This window comes from Panthera pardus, unplaced genomic scaffold (assembly GCF_024362965.1).
Source record: "Panthera pardus isolate Hobbes unplaced genomic scaffold, ASM2436296v1 HiC_scaffold_27, whole genome shotgun sequence".
NCBI classification, from domain to species: domain Eukaryota; kingdom Metazoa; phylum Chordata; class Mammalia; order Carnivora; family Felidae; genus Panthera; species Panthera pardus.
In genome coordinates, this window is record NW_026526843.1 from 119691029 (window position 1) to 119710403 (window position 19375).

The 19375-nt window shown below is 52.8% G+C and overlaps 1 protein-coding gene across 1 annotated transcript in view; it reads right to left on the reverse strand.

Moving 5' to 3' along the window:
* Window positions 1–655: 655 nt before the first annotated feature.
* The window catches only part of MXRA5 (matrix remodeling associated 5), a 30145-nt gene continuing 11425 nt past the window's right edge, over window positions 656–19375 (reverse strand). The window contains exons 5-7 of the mRNA XM_019431149.2: window positions 14064–19043; window positions 7322–8222; window positions 656–3685 (exon numbers count right to left, since the gene is read on the reverse strand). Coding sequence (XP_019286694.2) covers window positions 1777–3685; window positions 7322–8222; window positions 14064–19043 — 7790 coding nt within the window. The 3' untranslated portion in view covers window positions 656–1776. The remainder of the gene's footprint in view (window positions 3686–7321; window positions 8223–14063; window positions 19044–19375) is intronic.

Consider the following 19375-nt stretch of genomic DNA (forward strand, 5'->3'; position numbering starts at 1 on the left):
GGCATATTCGAGGAAGGCTGGGACATGTGCCCCAGATGTGTCTTTCCCAAAGAGAATTTCCTGAGCGATTGCAAAGGCACCACGTCCCCACCCCCCCCCCCCCGCCATTGTCTTGCTTTTTTTTTTTTTTTTTATTTCTTTAACCTTTATGAACCACTTTTCATTTAAGCAGACCAGGTATTTGTTCTTATTTCTTTTTTTTTTTTTAATTTTTTTTAATGTTTATTTATTTCTGAGGCAGAGAGAGACAGAGCATGAGTGGGGGAGGGTCAGAGAGAGAGGGAGACACAGAATCTGAAGCAGGCTCCAGGCCCTGAGCTGTCAGCACAGAGCCAGATGTGGAGCTCAAACTAATGAACCAAGAGATCATGACCTCAGCCAAAGTCGGATAGATGGTCAACTGACTGAACCAACCAGGTGCCCCTGAATGTCTTGCGTTTTACTGAACCAGCACCCCCTGGAATGGAAGGGTCCCACCATACCTTCCTGTAAAATACATGCTTAGAGCCACTCAGTTTCCTTGCCTGTTAAACCCTTGCAGATAATAAAATAATTCCAATGTGCTGGATAAAGGCAGCTCTTTAAACACTGCTTTATGCCCAAATTCATGTGAAATGCTCTTGCCCTGGAAAATAGGACTATTATCATTGCCTAGTTATTTGGAAAATATTATTTTATTATCAAATGTACATTATATTGACCTTAAAAATACAGTAAAGCAGTCATGGGGATAACATGTCTCCTATTTTCCATGAGCACACACCGACGGGGCGTTGCATGAGGGAGACACCTTTCCGGGCTTTTCCAGGAGGCTCTGGATTCATTGTTCAGGGACACGGCTTAGCTCTCTCCTACCCTCTCCTTCCCCCTCCCCGACTTCAGCTCTCAAGATAAATCCACAAACGAGGAAATCCAATCTCCCAGCCTCCCACACTGTAGGGTTGCTGGGGAATGTAATATAATCATGGTTACTGAATTTGCTCAAGGAGGGTTGGAGGCTATTTTTTTTCGATTGTATTTCCATGCCTGCTCTCATGTATCCAAGTCTTGTAAAGACCAATAATTTATTATTTTTAATGAGACAGAAAGTGTTCCTTTCTTTCTAGCCTCATCGTCTGATTGGAAAGAAAATATAAAAAAAGTCTTTAGGTAAGACCTTATATAAAAAGTGAGTTCCAGGGAGAAAGTGAGTCCAATATATAAAAAGTGAGTCCCATATAAAATGGTAGCCATATTGCATGAAACTTGTACATTACAAAGACATCAGTCACTGTGCTTCTAAGCCCTTCTTGGGCAAGCTGGAGTTCTAAAGTGACAGGACATAAGTGAAAGATGGGTAGTCATCGTAGAACATTCTATCATGTTAAGACTGCAGCAGGTTAACTAGGGGATGCATCTTCAACGGGGTAGCAAGGCACCGGCAATCTCTATGGTTTATTTTCAGGGAGTTCTCCTTACGTCTGCTACAGACGCCCAGTAAGGCATTGGCGTGGTGTGTGCAAGTCAGCTCCTGCGAGCACACGACATCCCATAAACATGAATGAAAGTCCCTGGAGAAGCCAAACCATGGTTCTCGTGTTTGCCCTGCTTCCTTTTGCCGACAAGCGTAGGTCAAAGTCAACATGAACCTGAAACCCAGACGGGGGCTCCCATGCACCGTGACAGATCCGTTAAGAGTCCTGACCATCTGACTGAGGCGGCTTTCCTTACAAATGAGGCTTTGTTCTAACTTGCCAAGCAGTGGCTGTGTGGAGTCCACATTCTGGGGGAGGCATTTCAGTAGATGTGGATATAAGTAGTTTTCGAGTCAGTGCCTAGGATGTTTTTTGCAGTGCACTTGTAGAAACCCGCGTCTCTGTGTGTGGCCTGCTGGATGGTTAGTGAGCCCTGGGGGTGAAGGAATCTGTTCCCATACAGACGGGCCTGCGCCCCGGCGGTCAGGTGCGACTTGTCCGGCAGGTCCCAGGTGATCTCGGCCTTGGGAATCCCCATGGCCATACAGTTTATCTTGATGGTGTTCCCGGGCCGCGTGTAGATGACGGGGGTTGGCTCACTGGTGATGCGGGGCGGGTAAGCAATCACGATAACTGGAAAGTTCATGACGGAAGGGCCATACTCCGTATCCACCTTGCACACGTAGGTTCCCCTGTCGAAGACGGAGGCGTCGCGCACCGTGAGGGTGCCATTTTCCCAGAGGGAAAAGCGCCCCCGTGTTTGGGGGCCCTCCAACAGCATGGTGTTGGGGAGCGTCCAAGAGAGGCGAGCTGACCGGCCCCCCGGAGGGGTGCAGTGCAGCTGCAAGGTCTCCCCGTTGATGATGCTCACCAGATTGTGATACTGGTTGCTGATCTCGGGTTTCAGTCCCACCTTCAGAGAGACCAGCCTCTCCGTGTAGCCGGCTGAGTTGCGGGCCACGCAGCGGTAGGCCCCCGCGTCCACGGAGGAGAGGCCACTGATGTGCAACATGCCGTCACCCTTATGGTAGAATCTCTGCAGCTGTTGGCCGCTCTGGAGCTCTGTCCCATTGGGAAGGACCCACAGCAGGGTGGGCGTCGGGGTCCCTGCGGCCGAGCAGTTGAGACTGATGGTGTGGCCAGCCATGGCCGTGATCTTCTCGCTGACCGGGTCGTGGAAGATGGGCTTCTCCACGGGGTCCAAGACCGTGAGCTGGACAATCAACCTGGCTTCCCCTCCCTCGTTGCGGCCGATGCACGCCAGCTGCACGGAGTCACTCTTCCTGAGACTCCTGATGTCCAGCGTGCCGTTGCGATGGATGGTGATCCGGTTCCCATAGTAAGGGGCCGGCAGAACCACGCCCTCGGGAAAGGCCCACAAGACCCTCGGAGTGGGGATGCCTTCCGCCTGGCAGTCAATGAGTTTGCGACTCCCCCCGGCCGCGATCTCCCGCACCGTGGTGATGGCGTTGGGGTTCCCGTTGATGGTGGGCGACCGGACGTTGACGTGGATCCAGACCGTCTTCCGGTCCTCCCCGGCGCTGTTCCTGACCACGCAGGTGTAATTGCCGCTGTCTGAGCGCTGGGCTTTCTGGATGAGAAGAGTGCCATCCTGGTATATGTGGTACTTATCGGAGGAGGCGGGGATCAGCCTGTTGGCTGGAGAGAGCCACGTCACCCTGGGCGTGGGCTCCCCTTTGGCCTCGCACGCCACGGTGACCACGTCGCCATAGGGCACCTGAACCACGGCGTACGTCTTGTTCCGGATGGCGGCGGGCTCGGTCACCACCTTCACTCGCACCGTCATCTCATCCTTCCCAACCTGGTTTTCGGCAAAGCAGGTGTAATCCCCTTCCTCCCGCATGCCGACTTCGTTGAAGTAGAGGGTCCCGTTGTTGAAAACCACGTAGCGCTTGGTGCGGCCACCGCCGTCGTCAGACTGCATGAAGGAGTTGACCAGGCTGCCATCCGGGAGGCTCCAGGAGATCTCGGGGTTGGGAAGCCCGGTAGCCACACAGTCTACTTTCAGGTCACCCCCGTAGAAGACCTTGTGGTCATTCTCCTCCTTGTGCTCGATCTTGGCCGGTCTCATGACCACATTCACCTTGAGCACGACAAAGTCGTCGCCAACCTTATTCCGGGCAACACACAGGTAATCCCCCGCATCCTTGTCCGTGACAGACTTCACCACCAGGGTCCCGTTGGCAAACACCTTGATTCTGGTGTCAAAGCTGGCCGAGGGGGACAAAAAGGACAGGGATGTCAGTCTCCCATATGCTCTATCCTGGCTTTAGGTCACCAGAATGAAAGGAAAACACGTGGTCTGGGGAACTTTCTGGGCACACGGCCGCGGCTGCAAAATGTCACGTGGTTTTTGCAGCCGGCAGGGGACTGCGTTCACAGGCGGAGATGATTGATTTGCCACAAATAAGAACTCTGACTCGGTAGAGCCTGACCTTTGGCTGGCCTGGCCACTGATCCCAGGATGTGCAATGCAGTCAAGGACTTGTGCCCAGTTAGGCTGGGTGGGTATTCACTGCGTATTTGCAGGGAGGTCAGGGCAGAGCTTATGGTAGTGATAAAAGAAGCTACAGCCATGGAGAGAATGAATCTGTGTTAACCCAAATAAAGAGGCAGAGTTCTTCCCGAATAAAATGCTTCGGACGTAATTTCTACTCTTGACTATTCTATATTATACTATATCCCATTATGAGGCAAGGAGCTGCAAATTGGCCAGTCTATGCATTGAGTAATTGGAGGTATTCCCACAGTAACAAGTGGAAAGATCTGGGAGATTCTCCCTCAAAAAGTGTCCAGATTGAAAATTTGCAATTACACATAATTTACCATGGTGGTATCAGGAGAGGAGGGGTTGAGTTTGAACCCATAAATATATCCTAAATTTTGCATTATTCGGACAGCGTGTCTGGAACTGTGTTGTACAGTTACCAAGAAAAGAGAAGAATGGGAAAGAAGAAAAAAGAAAAGAGAAGAAAAGAAGAGAAAACACAAAACCAAACAGAGTCTGCCTACGGTTGAGTCAACCTGACTATTGTTAATAAAATACAAACAACAACTAACAATGAGCAAATACACCGTTTGGTTGGCCGCAAGTGTGAATCAGGCCAATGTGAGTCAGTAGAGAGGAGGAGACAAACATATCTCAATGTGCCTTAAGAGTTTAGAATCCAAAACTCTGTGCAGTACCTTATGTCTGCCAGCTTTTCGAAACTTTGGAGTGGTGATTCCTAGCCTTGGTCATAACCACAATCATCTGGGCAACCCAGAAACATATACATGCCTACGCATCACAGGGGATCGGGAGTCAAGAAAAGCTGTGATATCTGTATTTTTAAATAGTCCCAATGTGTATGCGAGCCAAAGAGCCTGCTCTTTGATAAAACTCACATGGGTTGTTTAATTACACTCTACTAAGAATGCAATTAGTCAGAGTTTCGTACTAATGAAGATGCCAAGACAGTGATTTATGATTTATAGGGACATACTAGCAGAGTGGCTCATATTCGTCCTGGGACCACATTCTTTAACTGCACGTTCATTCAGTACATCTGCCCAGCTGGGAGATAGTCCAGGGAAAACTGGGTGCATGGTATTCTGGAAGGAGAGTGCAAGGTTCACCAGGCACCACCCCGCCACCTAAAGTTCACATTCAGGCTTCGAGAAAGCGTGTTCGCCCTTTCCCTGCATTGGAAAGAAACTGCAGAGGCCAGGCACAGCTGCGCCGAGGCCCTGGGTGCTGGCTTCCCTCCTCACGTGCTGCGGTGGGACCCACGTCCACATGCATTCCTGCCTGAGCTGCTGGGCTGTGGATGCTGAGGACGCGCCGTGAGCCAGGGTTTCTAAACCACGGCACCACTGATGTTTCCTTGGTTTCATTTTGGCAACCATTGTCTCTTTGCTCTGTATCTTGAGATGCTTCCTGAAGAGACATTGGCTCTTCTGGATGTAGCCCACGGTATCTTAGACTCAGCACGGCTGACATCTGGGAGGGGTGGCTTTCTGGGGTGGGGTGTCCTGAGCACTGTAGGGTGTTGAGCTGTGTCCCTGGTCTTCACCCACCCAATGCCACTAGAAGCCTCCCCTCTAGTGTGACAACCAAATATGTCCCCAGGCATTTATGGGTGTTCCCTGGGGGAATAATCTGTCTAGCTGAAAACCACAACAGATAGCTCGTGGATGGATGGATGGATGGATGGATGGATGGATAGATAGATAAGTACATAGATGATAGACAGATAGATATAGATGATAGATAGATAAATAGATACATACATACATACATACATACATAGCTGATGGATAGATGGATGGATGGATGGATAGATACATGGATATAGATGATAGATAGATACATACATACATAGCTGATGGACAGATGGATGGATGGATAGACAGATAGATACATGGATATAGATGATAGATACATACATACATAGCTGATGGATAGATAGATAGCTGATGGATAGATGGATGGATAGATGGATAGATAGACCAATAATAGATAGATAGATAGATAGATAGATAGATAAGTGGACAGATGGATGGATGGATAGACAGATAGATACATGGATATAGATGATAGATAGATACATATATAAGTGATGGATAGATAGATAGCTGACAGATGGATGGATGGATGGATCAAAGATAGATAGATAGATATGATAGATATAGATGACAGATAGATATGTACATACATGCTTGCATAGCTGATGGATAGACAGATAGCTGATGGATGGATGGAGAGATGGATGGATGGATAGATATATAGACGATAGATAGTTGATGGATAGATAGATAGCTGATAGATGGACAGATGGATGGATAGATACAGATGATAGATATAGATGATAGAGACATACATGCATACATACCTAATCGATAGATAGCTGATGGATGGATGGATACACCGATGATAGATAGAGAGATCGATAAATAGATGATGGATAGATAGATAGGTGATGGATGGATGGATACATCATTGATAGATGATAGATGGATAGATAGATAGATAGATAGATAGATAGATAGATAGATAGACGGACACATAGATGATAGAAGAATGGTCTTTCATGCTAGGTTAGTGTCTCAGCCTGGGCACTACTGAGACCCGTGGCTGGATGACTGCCTGGAATGGGGTGTCCTGGGCAGTGTAGGGTGATTACCAGTGGCATCGTCACTTCCTGATTCCTGTCAATCAAAAAGTCTGTCAATATTGCCAAATGTTCCCTGGGGCCAAAGCCGCCTACAGGGGAGAACCAGTGATCTAGGTACATCTGGGAACTTAAGGCACTGGATGAGACCGTGACTCTCTTTGCAGCCAAAAGAAATGTTTGGAATATTCCAACATGGTGCCCTATTCATGTCTTTAACTTCTTCTGTGTTCACCGCCTTTCTCTTCCGCTAAGGCCACTTTCTCGTAAGACCTGAAGCTTCTTGTGTGTGTTGGGTCAAAATCGTACAACCTAGGGGACTACAGGCAATATTATCCCTGTAAATACAGTCCATATATAATCATTAAAACAGAAGTTATTGGTTCATTTTTTTTTCCCTTGGGAGGGGGGAACAGGAAAGGAGAAGGAGAAAGGCAGATGTTTCTTCCACATCCCACTTTCCAAAGACAAAAACTCACTGTGCAAAGAAAGAAATGCCCGCTCCCTGCGCGGAGCACACGCAGGGATCCAGGTGCGAGCATCTTTGTCCCGACACGGAGTCACTTCCCTCCGCATCTGACCCCAAGGAGAGGGCTCCCGCGATGGCTCCAGGGCGGATGCAGGAGGGGACCCCAGCGCCCAGAGGGGAGGCAGGCCCCCGGAGCGCAACGGGAGGCAGGAGCGAGCACGTACCTGAACAGCGAGTCCATCATGCGCTTGGACGGCAGGCGCCAGAGGATGCGAGGCCAGGGGTCCCCGGACGCGCTGCAGTCCAGGCGGAGGGTCGCGCCGTAGCGCACGTCGGTGCTCTGCGGGGAAGTCCCGGTGATGCGCGCGTTGGCCGCCGCGCGCTGCACCGTCAGCTGCACGACCCTGCGCGCAGATCCCACCACGTTGGCGGCCACGCACTCGTAGCGGCCGCTGTCCTTGGGCGCCAGGTTGCGGATGTAGAGCGTGCCGTTGGGGAAGACGAACAGGTTCCCGTTGATGAACTGCGACGGCCGGATCTGGGTCCCGTCCCACAGCACCCAGCGCACGCTGGGCAGGGGCGCGGCCTTGGCCGTGCAGTGGATGTGGATGCTGAGCCCCGGGGGCAGCGAGATGTTCTCCAGCTTCTCCTGGTGGATGACGGGTGGCAGGGCCGCCACGTGCAGCCGGATGGCCAGGCTGTCCGCGCCCGCCGCGTTGCTGGCCACGCACTTGTAGACGCCTCTGTCGGAGAAAGAGGCCTCTTTGATGGACAGGGTCCTGTTTTCGTGCAGCGTGACCCTGCCCTCCACGGGGGACACGGTCTGCCACACCCTCCTGTCCGGGAAAATCCAGGAGATCTGGGGCGCCGGGGTTCCCTTGGCCAGACACTCCATGGCAATGGTGTCTCCCAGGTACACGGTGACGTCTTGGTAGTGGGAGGCTAGGATTTGGGGCTGCTGCACGGTGACAGACAGCAGGACCACCATCCTGTCCGCCCCGTGTAGGTTCTTGGCCGTGCACATGTACTGGCCACGGTCCTGCACCTGTACCTTCCGGATGACAAAGGTGCCGTTCTGCAAGACCTCGAACCGCTGGAGCCTGGTGTTGGGGGTCATCAGGGCACCTGGGAGTCAAAACAGGTACAATCAGGTTCCAGGCAAACGCACCCTCTCCGCACAAGCCAGGGAGGACGATTCCTCGTTAAGGAGCTGAATCAATCCTTCTCTTCATGTCCGGACCCGCAGAAGCGAAGACCAGCCCTCAGCTCCACCACGGAGACGACAGAAGGTTCAGGGTCACCATTTCTGGCTCGTATGCCGACCCCAGAATCGAGGGATATGCCACCTTCCGGCGAAGAGCAGCCAGCATGGGTTTGGAGGGCTTTCTGGAAGCTTCTATGAGATCCACCCCCCCCCCACCCCACCCCTGGCACCGGGGGATTTCCTTATCACTTCTGCTACTAGACACACAGGTGCGGAGGCTGACCCCCCCCCCCCCCCCCCCCCGGCCTGCGTGTGGCCAGGCTCCCGAGTCCAACGTGAGCGACATTGAGCTGGTCCCTCTCCGCCATGTCTGACCGACTTGGGTGCTAACTCCTGCTTCCACACGGAGTCGAGAGCCCTCCCCGCACGGCAGTCTGGGGGCGTGCTTCTCTCTCTCTTCACCCTCTCCTCCCCATGGTTTTTTAAAATATTTTTTAATGTTGATTTATTTTTTGAGAGAGAGACAGAGTGCGAGCGGGGGAGGGGCAGAGAGAGAGGGAGACACAGAATCGGAAGCAGGGTCCAGACTCCGAGGTGTCAGCACAGAGCCTGACGCGGGGCTGGAACTCACAGACCATGAGATCACGACCTGAGCTGAAATCAGGAGTCGGACAGACGCATAACTGCCCGAACTACCTACCCAGGTGCCCCAACCAAATGGTAAAATCTCTACGAGGAAGTTTGTAAACTTTAAATTTTGCTTTCTTTCCCTTTCTTTCTTTCTTTCTTTCTTTCTTTCTTTCTTTCTCTCTTTTCCTTCCTTCCTTCCGTCCTTCCTCTTTCTCTTTCTTTCTTTCTTTCTTTCTTTCCCTTCCTTCTTTCTTTCTTTCTTTCTTTCTTTCTTTCTTTCTTTCTTTCTTTTTTTCTTTTTCTTTCTTTCTTTCTTTCTTTCTTTCTTTCTTTCTTTCTTTCTCCTTCCTTCCTTCCTTCCTTCCTCTTTCTCTTTGTTCCTTTTTTTCCTTCCTTCCTTCCTTCCTCTTTCTTTCTTCTTTCTTTCTTTTCTTTCTTTTCCTTCCTTCCTTCCTTCCTTCCTTCCTCTTTCTTTCTTTCTTTTCTTTCTTTCTTTCTTTCTTTCTTTCTTTCTTTCTTTCTTTCTTTTCCATCCTTCCTACCTTCCTCCTTCCTTCCTTCCTCTTTCTTTCTTTCTTCTCTTTTTTTAACATTTATTTATTTTTGACACAGAGTGACAGAGCACAAGCAGGGGAGGGGCAGAGAGAGGGAGACACAGAACGTGAAGCAGGCTCCGGGCTCTGAGCTGTCAGCACGCTCAGGATGTGTTAGCAACTAGGCTTTTCTGATGCTTTCACATCTGGGTTTTGCTGACCCTGGAGGGACCCCAGGCCCCTCCCAGAACTAGCCAGTCCCAGAGTTAGCAAGCAATTCACCTTTTAAATGCAAACTAATAGGGGCGCCTGGGTGACTGAGTCCCTCAAATGATGGGAATGTCGATTTCAGCTCAGGTCACGACCTCAGGGTTCATCAGTTTGAGCCCAGCCTCAGGCTCTGTGCCTGGAGCCCGCTTCGGATTCTGTGTCTCCCTCTCTCTTTGCCCCTCCCCTGCTCACACGCTCTCTCTCTCTCTCTCTCTCTCTGCCTGTCTGAAAAATAAAATAAATATTTTTAAAAAAGAAGTATGCATTAGAAGTAGATCACCACTCTCAAAAATAAATAAATAAACAGTAAATAAATAAATGCAGGGATGCCTGGGTGGCTCAGTCGGTTAAACGTCTGACTTTGGCTCAGGTCATGATCTCACGGTTCGTGGGTTCGAGCCCCGCGTCTGGCTCTGTGCTGACAGCTCAGAGCCTGGAGCCTGTTTCAGATTCTGTGTCTGTCTCCCTCTCTACCCCCTCCCACTCACCTCTCTCTCTCTCCCTGTCTCTCTCAAAAATAAATGAACATTAAAAAATTACAAATACATAAAAATAAACCACCCAATCCAGAGCCCATACCTCGACCCCCTTGTGTATGGGGCTCTCCCGTTCCCAGGCCACCGCTCACCTGCTGGAAGCTTCCCAGGGCGGGACCACACATTCGGGAAGCCCCTAGGCCCCAGAGCCCAATGGTGCGATTCAAGCCAGCCAGCCCTACGCCTCCTTGCACAAACTCCAGTAAAGGCTCCCGTCCATGTTTCCCTGACCCCTTCTGCCTGCTGACGGACCCTGGCCCCTCCCTGCGTGGTCCCCTCTTATTGCAAAACACACTGTCTTTCTTCAACGGTCGTCCTTCCCTGAGGTCGTGGCCTCACGATTTCTGAAGAATACCAAATCCCATGTATACAAAACGAAAAGTCCTGGCGAGCCCTGAGTTCTGGCATTCTCCTCGCCTCCCACACAGCTGGGCTCCTGGATCCCGCCTGCAACCACGGCTGCCTGTGCGCATGTGTGTCTAGTGAGGGGGGCCCGGTCCGGGGGGTGATCTGCTCTCACGTGAGGCACGAAGATTCTACGGGTTAATACAAATACGTTTTGCCGGGAGAGAAACACAGGCACGATGCTTTCGGGATGAAAAGCCCTCTACTTTGAGCAACATCCCTCCTTAGATCATTACGCAAACATATGACATCAGTGTTGAGCGGATCAAAGAGGTCCTTAATTCCCCTGTGCGCGGAGCCTCTGCTGAACTTCAGAAGGTTTCCAAAACGCTGGTGAGATAAACCTAAGCGAGGAATGAATAGCTCCCTCCAGTGCGATTGCCATCAGCATAAATCATTCCTGTATCATCAAAATGGACAGAGGAAGGAAAAAACCCCTCTGATCAGAATCCAGGCCTGAAGGACACAGCCGCGTTGAGAGAGAAAGACAGGGAAGGGGAAGCAGTGGGCCGTTCGTGGTGTCTCGTCAGATGTTCCTTTCGTCCGTCACCTGGAAACTGTTTTGCCGTCCAGATGAAGTGGATGCTCACCCTTGCAAAGCCGAGAGCTCTTTGGGCATCCCAGCATTCCCAGCATGCACCCTTGTGCTGGGCTGAATTGTGTCCCCTCCCCAACTTGTACGTTGAAGAAGCATCCCTAGGATCTCAGGACAGGACTGTCTGGCGATGGGGTCTTTCAGGAGATAATTATGGCAACATGAGGTCGTTGGGGTGCATTGTATTCGGGGAGGGAGTGTGTCCGAACAGGGACAGGGGATGATGAGGACACAGACCCACACAGATGGATGACGATGTGAGGACACAGGGAGAAGACGGGGTCTACAAGCCAAGCAGACAGGACAGAGGAGGAGCTAGCCTCAGCCCTGCCTGGATCTCAGACCCCCAGCCTCAGCCCTGCCTGATCTCAGACCCCAGCCTCAGCTCTGCCTGGATGTCAGCCTCCTCGACTCCACCCTACCTGGATCTCAGACTCTTGGCCTCAGCCCAGCCAGATCTCAGACTCCCAGCCTCAGCCCTGCCTGGATCTCAGACTCCCAGCCACAGCCCTGCCTGAACGTCAGAGTCCCAGCCTCTAGCCCAGCCTGGAACTCAGGCTCCCAGCCTCAGCCTGCCTGGATCTCTCAGACTCCCAGCCTCAGCCTTGCCTGGATCTCAGACTCCCAGCCTCAGCCCTGCCTGGACCTGAGACCCCTAACCACAGCCCTGCCTGGATCTCAGACCCCCAGCCTCGCCCCCACCTGGACGTCAGAGTCCCAGCCTCTAGCACTGCCTGGAACTCTGCCTCCCAGCCTCAGCCCTGCCTAGATCCGAGACTCCCAGCCTGAGCCCTGCCTGGACCTCAGACTCCCAGCCTCAGCCCTGCTTGGACCTCAGACCCCCAGACTCAGCCCTACCCAGACCTCAGCCCCCAAGCTCAGCCCCTCCTGGACCTCAGACCCCCAGCCTCTAGCCCTGCCTGGAACTCAGCCTCCCAGCCTCAGCCCGCCTGGGTCTAAGACTCCCAGCCTCTGCCCTGCCTGGACCTCAGAGTCCTAGCCTCAGCCCTGCCTGGAACTCAGCCTCCCAGCCTCGGCCCTGCCTGGATCTCAGACCCCCAGCCTCAGCCTACCTGGAACTCAGCCTCCCAGCCTCAGCCCGCCTGGGTCTAAGACTCCCAGCCTCTGCCCTGCCTGGACCTCAGAGTCCTAGCCTCAGCCCTGCCTGGAACTCAGCCTCCCAGCCTCGGCCCTGCCTGGATCTCAGACCCCCAGCCTCGGCCCTGCCTGGATCTCAGACCCCCAGCCTCGGCCCTGCCTGGATCTCAGACTCCCAGCCTCAGCCCTGCTTGGGCCTCAGACCCCCAGCCTCAGCCCTGACTGGACCTCAAACTCCCAGCCTCCACCCTGCTTGGATCTTAGACTCTCAGCCTCAGCCCTGCCTGGAACTCAGACCCCCAGCCTCAGCCCTGCCTGGATGTCAGACTCCCTGCCTGGGCCCTGCCTGGATCTCAGACGCCCAGCCTCAGCACTGCCTGGACCTCAGACCCTCAGCCTCAGCCCTGCCTGGATATCAGACCCCCAGCCTCAGCCCTGCCTGGATATCAGACCCCCAGCCTCAGCCCTACCTAGATCTCAGACTCCTAGCCTCAGCCCTGCCTGGACCTCAGACTCCCATCCTCAGCCTTGCCTGGACCACAGACGCCCAGCCTCAGCCCTGCCTGGACCACAGAGCCCCAGCCTCGGCCCTGCCTGGATCTCAGACTCCCAGCCTCAGCCCTGCCTGGACCTCAGACTCCCATATTCAGCCCTGCCTGGACCACAGAGTCCCAGCCTCCACCCTGCCTGGATCTTAGACTCTCAGCCTCCGCCCTGCCTGGATCTCAGACCCCCAGCCTCAGCCCCGCCTGGACCTCAGACTCCCAGCCTCCGCCCTGCCTGGATCTTTGACTCCCAGCCTCAACCCCACGTGGACCTCAGCCTCCAAGCCTCGGCCCTGCCTGGATCTCACACTCCCAGCCTCAGCCCCGCGTGGACCTCAGACTCCTAAACTCAAGTCCTGCCTGGATCTCAGACTCCCAGCCTCAGCCCTGCCTGGATCTCAGACCCTCAGCCTCGGTCCTGCCTGGACTTCAGACCCCCAGCCTCAGCCCTGCCTGGACTTCAGACTCCCAGCCTCAGCCCTGCCTGGATCCCAGACCCCCATGCTTGGCCCTGCGTGGATCTCAGAGCCCCTGCCTCAGCCCTGCCTGCATCTCAGACCCCCAGCCTCAGCCCTGCCTGCATCTCAGTCTCCCAGCCTCCCAGACGTGGAGAGAATAAACGCCTGTCTCTAAGGCACCCTGCATGTGGTCCGCTGTTAATGGCAACCCAAACAAATGAATAGAACCCTATGTGTAGGTACCAGTCAAAGGAATGCCTCATGCACCCCAGACGGGCTGTGCTTACACCTGCCGGCCAATGGAAGGGCAGGGGAGTCTGCTCACTCCTGTCCTCACCCTCACGGCACCCCACAAGTGGTGGAGGACTTGTGTGCTGAGTCTCTCAGGGAAACGGCAAGTGGCTCCTTTCTGAAATGTCCCTGAGCCTCAGTCATTCCTTATCCAAAGAACCTACTACATGTTTCCATGGCCCCACTAAAATCTCACATACGTTAGAGCCCGAGTAGGGGTTCTGGTTCCTTACTTCCGTTCCCTCTAAAGGAGTATCCTTGTATCTAGGTTCTCAGAGGTCCCCTCCTGTCCCAACCATCTGCCCTTTGCCCAGAGTCTGCAGTTTCGACGAGGGTCACACGCCCAAGTAACCCCTTCCTACACAAGCCCCAGTTAAAACGCAGACACTTGAACGCCTTACCTGTGGAAACCTTTGTCCAGGTAATGAAAGGTGTGGGTTTCCCCGTTGCCTCACATGGGAACATAGCATCTGTCTCCGCGGTGACAGACACAGTCTGAGGGGATTTGGTGATGATTTGGGGCTTTTCCCCATGCGTCCAGAATTTGGATGCGGGCGGTCCTCCAGCAGAGAACAGCTTGGAGCTGGTCTGATGGAAGCTTCTGGAAGGCTGGCCAGATGATACCACGTTGGGGACGGAGCTCCGGGTGGAGTAGACCACAGGGATGTTCTGTGCATTTGTTGAGGGCGGCCCCGTGGCCCGGGGAGGGTGCAATAATGGAGGTGCGGGGGGACCAAAGTCCATGTGGATGATGCTCTGGGAATGTAGCCTATTGTAGGGACCTGGGTTGACTTTTTTCTCTCTTACGCTGGGGGCAGGGGATGTAGGCGTCTGGGGCTTGAGAGTAACTCCCAACTGTGGGAAAGAGAGAGTCCTGTTGAAAAAGAAAGGGAATCTTCCATTGGGATAATGGGGTACGCTTGAGCTTGGAAGCTTGCCACCAGGTTCTCTTAGATCTGGGATGTTGTTATTCCCAAACACTTTGGGGTTGACACTGAACCGGTCCATTCCTTGGTCAGTGAACTTACTAGGAAGGCGAGGTTTGGGCTTCTGCGCTGAAACCATGGGACTGGTCGTGCTTGGTAATCTCGGAGTCGTAAAGTGCTTATTTTCTGGCAAAGCCCTTGAAGGGTACGCCGTTATTTCCGGTTTGTTGGTCAAGTGACGAGGGGGCTGGAGAGTTACAAAGTACCTAAAGGAGCCTTCTGTGGCCACATGTGGTGGCCTCACCGTTCCCCTCGGTGGGATTGGTTGGGCAGGAACTCTGGCTGGCTGGTGGAAAAGTTGGACTCGCCCAGCCTTACCGTCGGGGCCACGTGGAAGACTGTTTTGGGCCTTTCCATCAAATGCTTCCTTTCCCAACTCTTGCTTTGGAGTTAAGTTAAATTTATTCTGGTTGGAAGAAGGGGTGGGTAAATCATGTGGCCTCAATACATGCTGTGTTCCCCCGTTATTCACCGGGGCTGCTTTGGTTTCTGGGATCCCCACGTAATTCAAGAAAACGTTTTCCTTGGAATCTGTTAACGGTGGTGTCTTTGAAGAAAGAGAGGTGGGCTCCGTGAAGGTCTGTGCCCAGGACACAAGAGTGGTGGCCAGGAAAGGGGATGCAGTCCCCTCCGCGGGGGCAGGAGTCGAGGCAGGATTCCAAGGTGTGATTGCAGCAGGAGTCGTTCCACGATGATCATGAGCACCGGTGGTGGTTTCTGCCTCAGTTGAAGATGGCTCTACTTTTATGCTCAAGAGAGGGGTTGAGACACCCCCTTCTTCTGGTTGAAACAGTGTAGATGCTGTGACTGACGGAGGGAACTCGGAAGGAAAACCCACATCCTCCGACCGTTTAAGAAAGGGTGAGTTTGTAAGGGTTTCCACAGAGCTGGTAACAGGTGTGTCTGTCTGTGGCTTCCCAGGCCGGGCTGTCCCTGGGGGATTCCAGGGTGAGGTTCCGGGAAAGCTAGACGGAGCAGATTCCTCCTGAAAGTCTCCCACAGTGGAGACCTCAGAGCCAGAAGGTGATGCAGCATTACTCGAGGGGTCATCAGGGACTGGGCTGTCCGTTTTATGCTCATTGATGTTTGTGACACCATAATTCGTCATTTCCTTTCCGTCCGATATAGGTTTATAGGTGACTGGAATGGTCTCCTGGAGTTTATGGGGTGACAAGTGTCTTTTTGTGGCGGTTGTCACAGAATCTTCCATGGTAGTCCTCTCACGTGGGTCCCCAGTTGTCAGAGAAATGGTTGTAGACAAGAGTGGAGTTTCTGGACTGGGGACAATGATATTTTCATGCTTGCTTTCTGGGGAAGGGCTGGGTGTCGAGGCAGACGTGGGAAAGCTCGCTGTAGAAGTGGAATGCCAATGTTTATTTGGCCTCTTCCCGTGTTTCCTTCTTGGGGTTCCTTTGGGTACTGGTTCTGCCTGCTTCTCCGTTTGCGCCTGCTTGGGGACCCCAACTGTGCGGCCAATCCAAGACGTCGGCACCGGTGAACTCTCCACGTGCTCTGGAACCTTCGCCTCAGGTACTTGAGTAGGTGGAGTAGAAAAAGTCTCCGTCGGGGCAAAAGTCGTGGGCGGGGTTTGTTTATGCCTGTGTCGGAATCTGTGGGCGCGTAATCTCTTCCTCCCGTTGGGTCTCTTTCGAGAAGGGTGAGTGGCCGGCCCCCAAGCCGAAGTGGCCTTTTTGGTTGGCATCGCTGCTGTTACCGTGGTGGGGTCCTTGTCAAAGAGAGCACCCAGTGTGGTGTCGCTGGGATGTTCCGAGGGAGTGATGCCATTCATCACTCCGGGGGCAGAGTCCAGCGGAGGGGTAGATTTGACTCGCTTTCCCATACTATTAGGATCTCCGGAGTTTGTGGGGTCTCTCTTGGACATATCTCCTTCCTGCGGTGTCTGAGAATTCTCCTCTGTGCCCTTTTCAATCAGCGGGTTTCCCTGAGTGCTTGAAGCACCTTTCACAAGCTGGGTGTTGTCTGTTTGTCTCCGTGGATGTCCTTGTCGTTGGACAGCTGACTCCCCTAATGCGACACTATCTAATGGCTCAGATGTCCTGGAGTCATCAACCCACACGATGGGGGTTGGCGTAAAGTGATCGAAAGTCAATTCTTTCCTGTTCTCTTCATCTGGCTGTGAGTCAGCCTCCACATCTGGGTCAACATAGGACACAGTCTCAGACTCAGCCAAGGCGATGGCACCCAGTGGAGACTCATACCCATCTGACGTAGGCTCTGGCACGGACCCAACATCTCCTGCAGGCCAGCTCTCTGTGCCTGTGTTTTCATCGGTGGGCTCTTCGTAGACCGTGTGCAGGGTCTGGAGAGTAGGAGAAGATTCATAAGGGATGGATATCAGTACATTGGCGGTAGCCCACTTTGGGTCAACTTGAGTGGGAGTTGTATCCTCAGTCTTAGAAAAGTCATGGTCAATAAAGTCTTCCAGATGCGTGCTTGTCACTTTGGGTTCAGCGACAATCACTCCATCATGTCCACTGTCCGGTCCCATCCTGGTTGAGGACACAGTGCCGGAAACCTGATCGTCCTCACCAAATGGAAATGCATCTGCCGAGGTTTCTTCAGCGCTGGTTGTGGTCCGTGCAGGACCCTCCTCCCCTACCGAGGGGGGAGGGACGGCAGGCAGGAGGGGCGTCACCTCCGGACCCACGGATGGGGGAGTGGTGGTTTTAATGACCCGGGGTATTTCGGTTCCCTTAGGGAGATTTTTCCCACGTACTCTGGCTAAAATGTCTGCCCAGTGCTCTGGATTAATCTGTTTGTTTGCCATATTTATCCTTCGTCTGGACTCAAACACTCTGCGACCTTCTGCGATGTTCGTCTCTGGTTCTTTTTCAGAATTCTTCCAGGGTTTGAGTTTTCTTCGCCCTTTCTTGGTTTTCTGACCTCCAGCGACGGCATCGTCCTTTGTTTTGAGGAGCTCCTCTTGGTCCTTTGCATGTAGAAATCTCCTTGAAGTGCTCTCTCCGTCTCCTACGCCTGAGCCACCTTCGTCCTCTACGACATCTCCTGGCACTCTGGAAAGAGTCTTCGCAGCTGGGTGTCTGCCTTTTTTGGATGACCGGCCAGACCCTTTCCTACTCACGGTGACCCCCACAGTAAAATGATCGGCCCCTTGCCGGTTGACAGCCACACATCTGTAGTAACCGCCATCACTGACTTGGACCTTTGGGATGGAAAGAGTTCCGTTGGCCAACACGGATGCATGGGACGTGTTAGCCAGATTGTTTATTATCCTTTTGTTTGGAAGGATCCAACTGAGCTGGGCTTCGGGTATGGCCAGCGCACTGCAAGGCAGCATCACAGGCTCCCCTACGTTCTTTGGAATTGTCAGTGTGTGTCCGTCGGGAGGCTGAGTGGCAGGTGGTTGCACAAAGACCCTGTACACCATCTGGTCCATTTCATCCCTCACCTGGGCGATGCACTGGTACAAACCCGAGTCTGACTGCTCTGTTGATCTGATCCTCAGCCAGCCGCTGGTGACGATGGAGAACTTGCCATGCTGGTCCTCCATGGGTGCTTTCAGCACGGAGCCATTCGGGAGCACCCAGGAGATGGATGGACTCTCAGAAGCCTTCACGTTACAGCTTAGCTGGCACGGATCCCCTTCCAAGACGATCTGGGCTGTGTGCACTGCTCGGCTGGGTTCGATCATGACCCAGCTTCTGCTCCGAGACTGCCTGGCCTCTTTGGCGGGCATTGTTAACGAATAGTGGGAATGATAGGAGAGCAGCACCTTTTTGGCTGTACTCTGACGTCGGTTGAGTTGGATATCTATGGACGGCTGCATGACCCATTCTGGTTCTGCAAGAACGTGGGCTCTGACGCCCGTGTAGTAAAGGGCATCGTCATCGGCGTCTTGCCTGTACTGGTAGCTGACCTTGGGGTCTTTGCCGAGCATGAGCTCTCGGTTTAGCCTCACAGGGACCTCACTGTAATACGCGATCAGTTTCCACAGCTTCTCATAGTTTTCCCGAGTCATGGGACACTCAAAGTCCAAAGCAACCGTTGCATTTATATCAATCTCTTGGGGATCTGTCTGGTTCAGGTGGATTTTGTACACGTCCGTTGGCTTCTTGATGTCACAGACCAAGTTCACTGTGTTCCCGTGTTCGTCGGTCATATTCAAAGAGATGTTCCACGGGGGGAATTGGAACCTCTCCAGGGACAGCTGGCCGTCACCGTCTTCTTCTTGTTCCTGGTCTTCCTCACTGTTCCTGGTCATGTTCTGTCTCAGAGGGGACTCTATGGAAGGCTTGAGACAAGTAATGTCCTTCAACTTGTGAATCTCTTGCTTGTACAATCTTCGGGGACTGGAGCACGTGGCACATAGCTGACCACCTTCATAGGCTTTGTCCTTTTTGCACTTCAGAGTCCCTAAAAGGAATCAACAAGCGTGCAGTAAGTCAGGGAACCCAAGAGCAGCATGCCTTGCACATGGCAGAGGATGAAGGCTTTCAGTGTACCTTTATCTCCTCAGTGCATGTACATAATGATTCAACACTCACCCACTTCTGTGACTTCACCAATGACTTGAAATCCATTTAGCACAGAATGTGGTACGGAACCACGGTGTTTGAACTCCCTGACAAGGAGTAATGAATGCTTTTTTTCCAAAAGTATTTCCAAGTTATTTTTTTAAAAAAGTGACTCTGTTCACACACCCGATACAACTTACCTTCTCTGAAGGTCCAGGAGAATCTACATAA